Source organism: Pygocentrus nattereri, chromosome 2 (assembly GCF_015220715.1).
Source record: "Pygocentrus nattereri isolate fPygNat1 chromosome 2, fPygNat1.pri, whole genome shotgun sequence".
Lineage (NCBI taxonomy): Eukaryota > Metazoa > Chordata > Actinopteri > Characiformes > Serrasalmidae > Pygocentrus > Pygocentrus nattereri.
The window spans coordinates 46,427,361-46,441,447 of record NC_051212.1 but is presented as its reverse complement, the minus strand read 5'-3'; the positions used below and the strand labels follow the sequence as shown (position 1 = coordinate 46,441,447).

The window sequence follows — 14,087 nt, the reverse complement described above, 5'->3', positions numbered from 1 at the left end:
TCTGCCTCCTTTCTCACAAAATGACTTGAAATGCAAGGAAAATTGTGCCAGATGAAAAAAAAGCGCAGTTGTGCTACCACCAAAGAACGCACAGGCCAGTGTGGCCAACTTGGTGCAAATTAACAAGTACCAGAAGACTTACCAAATAAATAAGGTGTTGTTCAAGATTCTAGAGCATGTCTGTGGAAATGTGTGCCCATTCAGTCAAAAGAGCATTTGTGACATCAGGGTCCGATGTTAGACGAGAAGGCTTGGCTCACTGTTGACATTGTAATTCATCCCAAACATGAACACGGTTCAGCGCACCGTGCAGGCCACAGGAATTCCTCCTCAATAAACTCATCAAACCATATGTTTATGGACTTTGCTTTGTGCACAGGGGAGTCATGCTGGAATGGGCCTTCCCAAATTGTCCCCAAATTGTTTTAATTGCTATTTTGGATGTAGGATCCATATGTTGTACTGGTTTACTACTTTCTAGCATGTATGTACTTCACAAATATTTCCAATATGTAAATTTACAACATTCAAAACATTTGTTATTTTTAAAATGTTACAAATAAGAGTCTAATTATTTTTTCCTGAAAATCTTGAGGGCACTGGGGTCAGCCTGATTATATTTTGAGGTGCCGTTCGACGCAGTTTCAGAGGATGAGGACCTTGCTGTTTGTGCATTTATTGACATGAATGCCTCCATTTCATAATTTTGCTATACATCACTGTCCTCATCCTAGGATAATCCCTAATTAATTTTAACATTTTTCTCATTGAACATTGAATGTTCCTCCCACAAACTTATTACAAAACTATATTCAGTTCCTGTAGACGTGTGTGTGTTAATGCGCTTGCATGGAAGCCAAACATGAAGTGTGTTTGTCTGTGTGTGTGAGAGAGTGGGTATATGTGTGATATGCGTTGAGACATGGTCAGTATAGCTATTAAAATGCGATTTCTAAGCAACCAAGTAGTGTTTTGGCAAAAAGATAAAATAAAAAATGCACACCCATTTTCTCATTCACATTGTAAACACAACCTAATACCAAAACCTGGCTTCATGGGGTCATGGGAAAGGTTCAGGAAAATCATTGATAGTCCAGTAAAAAGTGATCCAGCATCACGAGACAGAAAATCTAGGGGTAAATTGAATCAAGTCTAAATAATAAATCCTGCTTCGGGAGACAGCCGCCCTGGTCTGAAAAATGGTTTCTATGAAATTTTAATCGGCATCTCTAAAGGCCTGTAGAAAATCCCATCTCTTTGTGAGAATCACATCATGATGTTAGGTTTATTTAAGACTACACAGTGGGCCATTTATATGGATACACCCAAATAAAATGGGAATGGTTCGTGACTTTAACTTCCTGTTTGTGGCACATTAGTATATGGGAGGGGGAAAACTTTTCAAGATGGGTGGTGACCATGGTGGCCATTTTGAAGTCAGCCATTTTGGATCTAATTTTAGTTTTTTCAATGGGAAGAGGGTCATCATGTGACACATCAAACTTATTGGGAATTTCACAAGAAAAACAATGGTGTGCTTGGTTTTAACGTAACTTTATTCTTCCATGAGTTATTTACAAGTTTCTGACCACTTATAAAATGTGTTCCAGGTGCTGCCCATTGTGTTGGATTGTCAGTGCAGCCCTCTTCTCCCACTCTTCATACACTGATAGCAACACCGCAGAAGAAACGCTAGCACAGGCTTCTAGTATCCGTAGTTTCAGGTGCTGCACATCTCGTATCTTCACAGCATAGACAATTGCCTTCAGATGACCCCAAAGATAATAGTTTAAGTCAGATCGGCTGACCTTGGGGGCCATTCAACTGGCCCACAACAACCAATCCACTTTCCAAGAAACTGTTCATCTAGGAATGCTCGGACCTGACACCCATAATGTGGTGGTGCACCATCTGGCTGGAAAAACTCAGGGAACGTGCCAGCTTCCAAAGTGGATTGGTCGTCATGGGCCAGTTGAATGGCCCCCAAGGTCTCCCGCCATGGTCACCACCCAACTTGAAAAGTTTCCCCCTTCCCAGATACTAATGTGCCACAAACAGGAAGTTAATATGACCAACCATTCACATTTTACTTGGGTGTATCCATATAAATGGCCCACCCTGTACATTTGTATGCAAATCTGCAAACGTCTGCAAAAAAACTGCTCAAATACTAACAAACAAGCTGCCTTTTGAAGAGTCTCAAAATGATCTGGTTAAAATACGTTGTTTGCTTCCTAACACAATGAACTTGTATGCCTTTCTTAAAAATGTCCAAATTTGGGTCACTGTATGTTCACATGAACTAAAAAAAAGATTTATAAACACCAAAGTTTATAAAATTATGATGCTCATAAATTTTTTAAAAGTTTTATAAATGCAGTAAAGTGACATTAAAAAAAACACTTTGACTGGGATATAAACATACAAAACACATATACAAGCTTCAACAAACAAAATATTTTTATTTTATGAAGCATTCAATCCAGTGGTTTCCATTAGAGCCAGTATGTTAACGTATCTGAATACAGTCCAGAGACAAAAATTGTCTGCCTCATATTCTTAAACAGCCTTGGACAGTATATTACTAAAAACAGTAAGTAATATAAACAAAAATAAGATCTAAATGACACTTTAACACAAGAGGGAATTCCAGGCTTTCAATCATTGAGATATAAACTCAGTGTGAAATTCAGAGTGTTTTGATGTGATTTAGTACAAGAGTGGTGAAAGGAACCAGGGATTGTAGAGTGTACAAAGCATTTTTTGCTTTGTGGAGATTGGGCCTAACAATGCTGTGCATGTATAACAAACCAAAAAATAAATAAGTACGTTTTAGGCCAAAAACTGAGCATTTCAGCATTATTCATAACCCTTAAACTCTTCAGAGGACTGCTTCCCATCACTAATTCAGAATCAGTAAGTTTCTTTAAATTTCACATCAAACCACTCTATATGACGTTTTTTTATATCTTAATTTAATAATGCAGAAATGTTGAAAACTATTGGAATTTCCTTTTAATACTTATAAATGAATCTGTTCTTGGAAGAAGAAAAAAAATATACATTCTAAGGCACATTCTAAGATATGGCTTACAACACAAATGCTGAATTACTCTAAACTGGAACAAAATGTATACCAGCTGTTCACTTAAAAAGGTGCTACATGTAAGTTTTATATTTAATTTTAATGATATTCAAAAATAGGCTGGCAACATGTAAGTAAACACTGTGTTATGTTTTTCCCAACATTTCAGCTTTTCAAAGTTGAGCCCAAGTCAAAACATAAACATAGTGGTTACAAATGGGTTACAAGCGAGTGTACAAACCAAAAAGATTTCAAATGTGAAACTACCAACAACTAAAACTATTACCAGTTTTTATCAACAACAGTGACTGACGCATGTAGCTCCTTTAAAGGTCTGCTGTTGTCAACTTTGGTAGAGATCTATTGGCTGCCACTTGCCTCCTGTCTTGTTTCTGGTTGCATTTCCAGTGTTCGACATTGATCTAGCTTGCGCCAGTCATTTATATACGATAAATAGACTGAAGTGTATCATACAAAAATGTTTCAAAGTAAGTGAACTATTACACACTGGTAGTTTTGAAAGGAAATACTTGAACATTGTAAACTCCGATACTCAATGTTCAAGTGCAAGTTGAGAGAGATGACTGGATTTTTTGTTTAGTCAGATTTATTTTGTGACTGAATGGGCAGCCAGTGTTAAATAAGCCATCTAGCACTTTTACACAATATGGCCCTTCAGTGTTCTCTACAAAATCATTTACAAATACTACCATACCTATAAAAGGAATAACATTTTGCATATATTTCTAATATAAGTTACTGTTGAAGCAAGTTATAGTTTGGCTCTAGGGAAAACAAAATTACAACAAAACACAAAAAGGTGATCAGTGTAGTGAGTGTCAAGGACAGTATTTAGAGACAGAGGGGATTACTGAGACACATGGAAAACATAAAAAGAAGCAGGAAAGAAAAGGGCTAGGAAAGGAAATGTCAATTCCCCCCAAAGTATTGCCTAGTCTAGACAATACAGTAGGTACAAACTAAAATCAAACCACCGGTATCGGCCTTTGCATTTTAGTCATCAGTACTATTGTGAGTTTCACTGTCCTTGGATGCAAACCAGTCTCGCACCTGCTGATAGCTCATCTTTGACTTTCTGCACAGGGCATCCAGGTCCTTCTCCTGCAATGCACCTGTCTGCTGATGATACAGTTCTAAAGGATGCGTGTCTAAAGTGTTTGATGTTAACTTTGGTACTTTTGAGTTTGACTGAGATTTGCGTTTGCGGTTCCCTTCACTCTTAGGGGTTCCCGTGGAGTTGCTGGCATCAGCTCCACCACTTCCATTTTGTAGTAGTGCAATCTCGGCGAGTATATGGTCACGGACAATTCCACGCACCCAGCGTAACTGCCCATTTTTTACAGCATACCGAGTGTCACCAAACCACTGAATAATATCAGCTCGGGGCAAGGCTGTTCGTTCAACCAGCTGTGTATACTCCTCACTCTTTGGCCATGGGGAACACAGAAAGTATTCCTTTAGAATATCCAGTTGCTCTTTGCTTTTTCTCACACGTCCAGAAGCTTTTGCAACATGTGGAGACTTCTTTAAAGAACTGGCCGATTGAGAGGTGATGCAGAGAGAGGACGAAGTGGACACTGATGCCTCTGACAGTGCTTCGGCCTCATGGGCCTCACTTTCATGTTCACTTCCCACTTCTTCATCATTATGTTGAAGATCATCTTCTTCTTTTGCTTCCTCTGTCTTGCTTTGTTCTGCCTCTCCTTCTCCAAATGCCTCAAGTGTGTTTGATAAAAAAATCTGAAAAAAATGGGAATTACGTGAGCTGCTTTTCTGCACTCTCTTACTGCGAGCTCCTCCTTTTGGACTAACACTACTTTGTTGCTTTTCAATGACGAGAGACAGAGGCTGGAGCTGCGGAGATTCAGGTGGATGCTCTCCTTGAGAAACAGCAGATGTTAAGCCCGGCATCCCTCGGCCAGTTCGTAGCTGGTAGCGACTGTCGCTAAACCATTTCCGTATCTCGTTGCGACTCAGACATGTCTCTTCTTGCAGGCGTCTAAGCTCTGTCTCATCAGGCCAGTTCTCTTGCAGGAAGCTTTTGCGCAAAGCTGTGAGCTGAGCTTTAGATTTTTTGTATCGTCCCTGCTTTTGTTGAGATCCAAAAGAGGAATCCAGGGAACTAGGTGAGGCTGTCGATGGCGTTGTAGGAGTGTTGTCCACATGATGGCTGTTAATACCAGAGTTCTGTTGAGGAGAATGAGGTGTAGCAGAAGGAGAGACCATAACCAATTCTTGGGGTTCCTGTTTTTGTTTTTTGCAATTCATAGAATCCACTGTATGATCTTTCTGCCCCACCTCCACCAAGTCATCACATTCAGATTTCTTCCTCTTTTTACTTTCTTCATGTACAACTTCACTCATATGTTCTGGTCCTGCCAGCTTACAGCGTGTCTCTTCAATGTCTTCAGAAGCCCAACTGATTCCATACTTTATACGCTGCACCATAAACCAGACTTTGACTTTATCCAGTGGAAGTCCACAAACGTGAGCTAGTGTGCTCACTTCTTGGGATGTTGGGTAAGGGAAAACATTAAAGGCCTGTACCAGCTCGGGTATTGTGTCCAGCTCCTTTGTCTGATCTGACTGGGTCCACACAAGCTTTAGCCCCTCTGATACTAAAGGAAGACATACCACTGAGTTACTGTTGGTACTGAAGCTCGCTGAACTGCTTCCATTTGTGCTGCCGTTGGTCATTTTCACCTTGTGATACAAAGGGCTTGTGTGTGCTTTTCCATTTGTGTTGGGATGACTTGGGGACTTGAGCTGGTGTGGACTACCAAACTTTTTCTCTTGTCCTTTCTTCACCAATGATCCTCTAGGAGAGGTAACCCTAACATGGTGACTGTGCATTTCCATCAGGGCTGTTGAAGTATGATTACTGAAAAAGAAGAAACAAAAATTAGTTTAAAAAATGTTTACCTGGCTTTAAAACTCACAGGTAAGACATCTTAAATGTGTTTGATAAAGACAAAGACAATCGTCTTAGATACCAGCTGTTAATTTTTTATGCCCTCAGATGGCGTCAGGAAGAAACCTCAACAAGTTATGAAGACAAGCTGTCCTCCTCTAGGTGACATCAGATAGTAAAATTAATCACAGATGAAGTTTATATAGACAGGATCAAAATAGAATTACCTGGAATAAATAGAAAAGAGATCTGTGACCTGTGATCAGTAAGCCAACAATAAGTCAATAATAAAAGTCCACCTAAGATGCAGGGGAGTAGCTGATTGTATAAGAGGTGTAAAGGATGTTATAGATGGCTCCTTGGACTTTTCACTATGAGCAGTTATTCAACATAAGGAAACCTAGTCCCTTGAAATAGTCTACATGCATGTACAAGCCCCTGTGATTTAATATATAACTGTGCTGGTGAACATGATTAAACTCTAGCATCTCATATTCTGATATTTTCTGCTAATTTTAAATGGGGGTGTCATTCTAATTGGTCTAATTGGTGAAATCAGTAGATCTAAGGACAACATGCAGGGCAGTACCAAATTTCAGCTGTCCCCAAATAATAAAACTTTTATTCTATCAGACTTTAAGTTATTAGAAATATTGATTGTTCTTTTATTGAGCAGGGAAAAATGCCCATATGCCTCTTCAGAGGGGTAAGGTCTACCACATAACACTTGCCCCACTGCAATCTTCTCAAACCATTGGTACATTCTGACAACTGCCAGGAAATTTAAGTAGACTTGACACACATTTTAAATGTAGGTTTTGCAAAATAACCACACAGGCAAACTTAAGTAGTAGGCAAAGAAACTACATCAAAAAACCTATTCTTGCCAGTTTACGTTTTTGGCAACCATTTTATTACTCACTCTGAAATACTAAAACTTGTGAACGGTACTGCAACAAATTATAGAATCTTCTGCATAAACAGTTGAGCATACACAAATGCCTAATTTCCATAAGCCAGCTTTGAGCCAAACGCAGGTGTTTCTCTCATCATCCAAGTAAAGAAAATCAAGGAAACTTAAGTCAAAGAAGTAAGACCTTTAAAAATCCATGCTATGCCATCAAATATAACTGCAGGAAAGAATGGCAATTTATTTAATGTAAATTGATGAGAAAGATGTGCATAGAAATTCATAGTTTTAAATATGTATTTATTGGGAGTGTATTTACCCTCATTTTTAAGTCAGATACAATTTTATATTATAATGATTCAATTTGATTTTTAATATTTTGTGTGAAAGATAACTTCATTCTGCACAAAATGCATTGGTTCAGATATGTAGAAGTTCTCAAATAAACTACCCACATCAGCCCTGCAATTACCAGAATTTATAAGACAAAAGAAAAAAAATTCTAGTCATTTAAGCATGCGTACATGCATTACACAGCATAAGCCCCTACCCATCACCACACTGTTTACTCTTGATACATCCAGATGCCTAGTTTTGTTCATTGACTGCTGTTTCCATGAAAAATGATAGATCTCAGAAGAAAGTGAGGAGCGCACTGTTGATACTGATTTAAATTACACTACACTGTTTTTACAAAAAAGTTTTAATTAAATTGCTTGATACTATATGGAAATCAGTAAACTCTTAGTATTTATTTCTCTTTGCAGCCCCTCTAAATGCCATATCCTCTTATGCAGTGGGTGGTGTAACAACTGAACAGTACAAGTAAACAGTAAAGTTAGGCATTCAACTATGTTCCATGCTAAAACCGAACTATTGTGATAACTGAAAAAGGAATACTGATGCCAGTTTGGGAAATAATGAAATGTATAGTATCATAAAAGAAGGTTTTTTACAATTATACAAGTTCCTACAAGCACAGATAAGCTCATCTGGAATTATTTAATAATTAATCATTTGAGTTTTTATACAAGCAAAGAATCTTACAGGAAGTTCACTACATTTTTTTGTGGAAATGCAAATCTTCTAACTTCCCAATTGTCCCACAAAACGAGGGGAATGAAAAATAAATGCATGTTTATTAGATGTTCTCTGATCTACAGTAATTCGAATGTTACCTTACTAACCTTTTGTCATGCAAAGATCTATGCTTATTATTAATAGGTTGCAAGGCCACAAATGTAAAATTCATTAACTCATTTAAATGCACATGATAGACGTTTTGAGTCGAGTTTGAGAAGATACTGCCTGCATTGGAACTATACAAACAGAAGTTATTGAAATTTGTCATTAAAAGAAATACCATATTTGGTACATTTAATTTTTGTTATTGACATTTCAGTACCGTTGTAGTGCTACATTTATACGGTGCATACAGGAGATGAAAACATGGACAGACAGGTGGGACAACACAGTGGCTCATATTTATTGTTGATAATCCTAACTATAAACTGTTTTCTTTCAAATAGCTTGACTGGGTCTACAGTGACAGAAAATGACAGCCCAACAGAGACTAAAATACAGCATTTCCTTCACTATACCAGTATGCTGAGGCTGTTGATCAATTTATTTAATTTGCATGTATGTGTGCGATTGCTGAAGCAACTTTTGTAGTTTAGATAAAATTTTATAAAATTTATATTTTCATTCATTTTCCAACACAATTTCTAAGCAGGCATAGTTTGTGTCATGGTGCCACCCAAGGAATAAAATGCTTGTACTCACTGAGCTAGGAATCTGTTATTAAATGGATGAAATAACTAGTAATAAGTGAAGGTTCACATTGGTATATTATTATTTTAAGATAAGTATCTGAAACTGCTGTGGCCAAAACCGTCAAACAGCTTCAGGAGCCTAGTGCTCATGGGGTGCCAGGCAGGTCAGAGGTGACCACAGAATCTGAGAACAGGTCAGAACATAAGTCTGCAAAAGTAATTAACTACCCCTGAAACACAGGCACATATAATGGCAGTGCAGTGGGGGGTGGCTTTGTTGAGTGGGTGATCTGAGAGGGCCACCTCAGTATACTTCAGAAACATGCCGTTCTCCACCAGGATCATCCTTAGTTGGGCAGCCTGTTCTTTTGCAAGGCAACAACCTGAGACATTCCTATGGGTTGTGCAAGAACTATCTGCAAAGAAAAGGAAACTCAAACTAATGACCTGGAATACACAGACTTCCGACATCCGTGACATAGAACCTCTGGGAGATGAATCACTAAGAGGCTAACAATGTCTGCTAGTCTAGGGCACCTACTAGTTTGATTTAGAGACCATTTTCTTAAACACATTTTCTTATGTTTTGTAAAGTTTTCATTCCAAATGCTAATTCCATAGATTTTTCAGAATTTCTGCATAATTAAATCTTTAAGATGAAAACAAAGTAATTCATTCTAGGGAATCTTACCAAGTCAATATTGGTGATAGGAACCAGACATCTGAAGCTTTTAAAGCCTTTCAGAGCTACCTCACATTAAATGAAACGGTTATGAATATGCTGCCTGAAATCTAAGATCTTATTTACAATAGTTGTGCAGAGAGATTTTGGCCTAAATGTATATTTTTAAGTTTACTGGCTGTTTGTGTTGTGGACATCACCCTGGTTCTCATCACCACCACTGTAGTGTACCAGTTCTCTTGAGACCACTCTGAATGACAACTGAACTACAGCTGAATTAGCCTTTCTTTCAGTATTTACTTGTACTGTTCCACTGCCAGGTGAGACAAACAAGTACAGGTTGTTCAGTCTTCTTCTCACTTAAAATCCAAGATGTTTTGGTCACCTACTCTCATACACGGTCAGGGAAATTACACTTTTAGTCCAAGTCCCAACTGTTCATGTTTTTTGAAAAAACACAGGGCAGGCTAATTGTGTTCTCCCCTAAAATGGCCAAGGCGTAATTCAATCGTTCAGATGTAACCAAAGTCATTCAGAGTGGTTTGGTGTGAACTGGTTCCTTGCACAGAAACTTGGACCCATTTCTCTTCACAGTGGTGGTGATTGGAACCAGGGGTCACAATGTCAATTTCATTTACTATCTAAAACCACTAGTGAACCTACACGTTTATGTGAGTGTTGATGATGGTAAAATAGTGGTAAATCTAGAAATAAAAAGTTTTATTTGGGACTACTTTTCCTTATAACACCCTACATGTCTCTCTCCATCATTTAAGTATTTTAGAAGTACATTGGAACCAAAGGGTTTTCTGAAAACGAACACAGAACAAAGTCTTGGGCATCAGGCAGGGTATTCATCACCAGCCCATGGAAAACCTTTATGGTGATGGAGGTTAGCTTTTAGAGGCATTACTGTCTTTAGACGTCTGGTTCCTAGCATCGCTACAGTGAACAATTCTGCCTCGGTAAGTTTCTCTAGAACAGAGCATTTCACACTAAACCACTCTGAATGACTTTGTTTACATCTGAACAACTGACTCCAGGTGAAATTTGGGGAAAATAGTGGAATTTCGCGGTAGGCTGCAATATCCAGGAGCTTCATGTTTGCTAGCTGAAGCTAGCTAGCTAGAGATTAACGTGGGCTGTGTTTCACGTCGTTGGGTCCCGAGGTTCGTGTTGACTAGCTAGCCAAGCTCAATAACTCAAACGCAGTTGTGGTAGCAGTACGCTAACTAACGATACACCACAAACTGCAACACAGAGCAGGTGTAACGTCGCCCTTATGGGTCCTCAAACTCCTATCTGTTTCTGTTAAAACTGGCCGTTGTCCAACAAAAATGTCCACAACAATACCCCCTCCTCACTCCTCCTCCTCCTCATGGAGAAAGCTGAAGTTGTTTTCTTATTCGCCAGCGTCTTGTTCACATTTTCCGTTCCACCTTAAATGGCGCAGCAGTAGCATTCTCGCGCTAGGCGCCAGCATGCCACTGCAGCGCCATTTAAGGTGGAACGGAAAATTCGAACAAGACGCCAACTTCAGCCTCGTCCCTCACAGCTTACATGCCCTTTTGTGGCGTATTAAGTGCTCGGCCGCCACAGGCTCGCTCTCTTCTTCGGGCAAACACTTTAAGAGCTCACAAAAACAATGTTATCTTGGCTACACAGCGAAAGCAGCACCTAAAGCACTTTCGACACGCTTTCTTAGCCCGTTTTAGGACGCGATACAATGGGAAAACAACTCGTGCGTCCCCTTTAAGCGCCCCCAACAAATGTGTAGTAGCGGAGTCTTCCAATCGAAAGAATGAAATCAAACCGCTCTGAAACTTCACATCTGCGTTCAGTTCACTGGAATCCCATCAGGGTAACTTAGTATTTGGATCTACCCACCACTTTTAATCCTCATTCACAGCCGCGCGAGTCCTCGGCACTAAAGTCTTCACTCTGAGCCGTTGAAGCTTTTGTTCTAGAAATCCCCAAAGTGTTTTTCCTCCTCTGTCCGGCCAAATCGAGGCTAGGCGGAGGATCAGGACAGGAAACGGACCAATCCTCCAATCCTCCTATCTCCTGCAGTGACGGTGCCGAGGGTGTGCCAGCCCAGTCTGGACAAGCAGGGGATTGGATTGGAAGAGGAGGGCAGCTGGTTTATTAGGGGATTCCTGATGAACTGACTTCTCTAGAAGATACTTATGACCATGGGTGGGAATTTTGATTAATTGGATCTTTTTCCCCCAAATATGGTACAGTAGTGCCATTTATGTTTACCAGAAGTTGTGGATGTGTTACTATGATTTATCATTTTACTCAGCACCCCTAAGAAAACTTATGCTACCATTCAAAAGTTTGGAATCAACCATCATTTTTGGGTCGTGCTCCATTTGGAGTGGGAAACCATGTCAGGTTGCAGGGCTTAAAAAGACGCTTAAAATATTAGCCACAGCTCCAAAAGTTGGTATGTACGTTTACACAGTTGACCTAAGATTTAATAGTACTTTTCCCTCATGATTTCTCAGATTTTTCTCTTTCTTTATCCTGTTTCTTGTTAAACAGCTTAACACAAAACCAATTTTCAACCTCTTTTTATATAAAACAATATTTTTAAGAGTTTTAACTTAGGAATTCATATAAAACAGATTCACGTTTACTTTTTTATCATTGATGTCATACTACATTCAAAAAATATGTATTTTATTTTAAAAATTCATTTGTCACAGTGATGTTGGTTACTGATGTCATCAGTTCATCAGGATTGTGTTACATTTTAACACAGTATTTTCAGCTCTATTAAACTGCCCCTTTGGGTCAAGGCTCATCTGAGAGGAAGCATCTCAAGGCACAGTTGCTCTCAATATATTTAATTAATTTATGAATAATTATGTTTATTAGGTGGGTAGCGCTGTCGCCTCACAGCAAGGAGGTCTTGGGTTCGATTCCTCGGCCGAGTAACTGGGGTCCTCTCTGTGTGGAGTTTGCATGTTCTCCCCGTGTCTGCGTGGGTTTCCTCCGGGTTCTCCGGTTTCCTCCCACAGTCAAAAGACATGAAGTCAGGACAATTGGACATGTTACATTGCCCCTAGGTATGTATGTCTGAGAGTGATTGTGTATGTCTGTCTGCCCTGCGATGGACTGGCGAACTGTCCAGGGTGTGTCCTGCCTTCTGCCCGATGACTGCTGGGATAGGCTCCAGCACCCCCCCGCGATCCCAAGGGAGAAGCGGCTTAGAAAATGGATGGATGGATGGATGCTAGTAACACTCTGGATGGTCCTTTGGCCTAGAGAACATGATGTCCATTATTTCCATAAACATGGACTAATTTTTACCATGTTTTCATTATATATCAGTCCATTTCAGATGCTTGGCCCTAGAGACATCAGTGGTGTTTCTGCATGCTGTTGATATATGGCTTCCACTGTGGATAGTCTTAACTCGCATTTGTGGATGCAGTGATGGACAGTATTTGTTGATAGTGATGGACAGTATTTGTTGACAGTGTTGACAATGTGTGTGTGTGTGTGTGTGTGTGTGTGTGTGTGTGTGTGTGTGTGTGTGTGTGTGTGTCAAGAAGCGCATAACTTCTATGTGTCACTGGTGTTATGTGCTTTAATTTGATAATTCAAATTTTGTCAAAATAATGCCAAATATAATTTTATTACTGATTTTAAATGGTTGCATAAGGTCACCTGGTGGCCAACGAGTCAGACAATTTACAAAATCCTCAGTTTTAATCAGAATGTGACTGGAGTCACCGTCACTGGTGTTACACCCTATTCATATAACACCAGTGACTAAAATCTGTTAGAAATTATACTCTCCTTTCTGCATTATATGATAGTAGGAGATGTTAAAGGATGTATTAAAGAACAAAATTATTCAGTTTTGAGATGAAAAAAAAATGTATCCACTGAATTCCCACTCCAAATTACAAATGACCCTGTAATCAGTGTTGTTGCAGATGGGCTTAAATGTGCTAGTCCTGTGAAACTGTACATGTTTCAGATAATCAGGTCATGGTGGTAAAAGGTGCTATGAAGTTATGAAGCCATGAAAAGGAGATAAAACAAGAATACACCAAAGAAAGTTGATGATTGTGCAATGTTTGTTCAGTTCTTAAATTAACAAAGTACTGTGAATATTCTTTCAGAATCTTTACTGTGGTGAGTTTTAAGTGTGCCTGTCACACCAGTGACTTCACAGATGCTGACGTACTGTTTTTAAGTTAAATAACAATTTTGATTCCTTTTTTTGTTTAAATTATTTTAAAATGCATTGCTATCACTGGCCGCCCTGTGTTAATGCATTTTTAAAAATGTATAGTTGTAGGTTTCTTTTGATAGCACATTTTGTCTTAACCTTTTTGTCAGCGGTGTTAGAGAAGCACAAAAAGAGAAGAGGAAAGTCTTTTTAATTAATTTAATGCATATTTCAAAGGGAAACAAGACTAACTCTCATAAGTCCAAAATTCTTTATCCCTGATAAATTTGCCTAAACTACTGAAAGTTTCATTTGTGACTAAATGGTCAGTGTCAGTGGTGTTACTCATGAAACATTAAGTGATTTGAAATATTTGTATGCAGTGCATACAGTACAATGCATACTGCAGTGTGACTATGAAACCATCATGGCAGTGGACTCTCGTATTTTAGAAAAGCTCAGATTTTGATCAGTCACAGCGGATGTTCAGTAGAACAGACTACATTTCTTATTT

General features: G+C 39.0%; 1 protein-coding gene across 3 annotated transcripts; it reads right to left on the bottom strand.

The window, feature by feature from the left end:
• Nucleotides 1–2,442: 2,442 nt before the first annotated feature.
• homeza (homeobox and leucine zipper encoding a) lies at nt 2,443–11,483 on the bottom strand. 3 transcript variants are annotated; one of them, XM_017717064.1, is made up of 3 exons: nt 11,272–11,483; nt 9,006–9,118; nt 2,443–5,987 (listed from the first exon to the last, which is right to left on the bottom strand). In XM_017717064.1, exon 3 carries the CDS (start codon nt 5,963–5,965, stop codon nt 4,100–4,102), a length of 1,866 nt encoding a protein of 621 aa, XP_017572553.1. In that variant the 5' UTR covers nt 5,966–5,987; nt 9,006–9,118; nt 11,272–11,483; the 3' UTR covers nt 2,443–4,099. The 3 variants fall into 3 exon arrangements, with proteins under 3 accessions (XP_017572553.1, XP_017572552.1, XP_037400223.1); XM_017717063.1 differs by lacking the exon at nt 9,006–9,118; XM_037544326.1 differs by lacking the exons at nt 9,006–9,118; nt 11,272–11,483 and adding an exon at nt 6,100–6,311.
• Nucleotides 11,484–14,087: the final 2,604 nt, after the last annotated feature.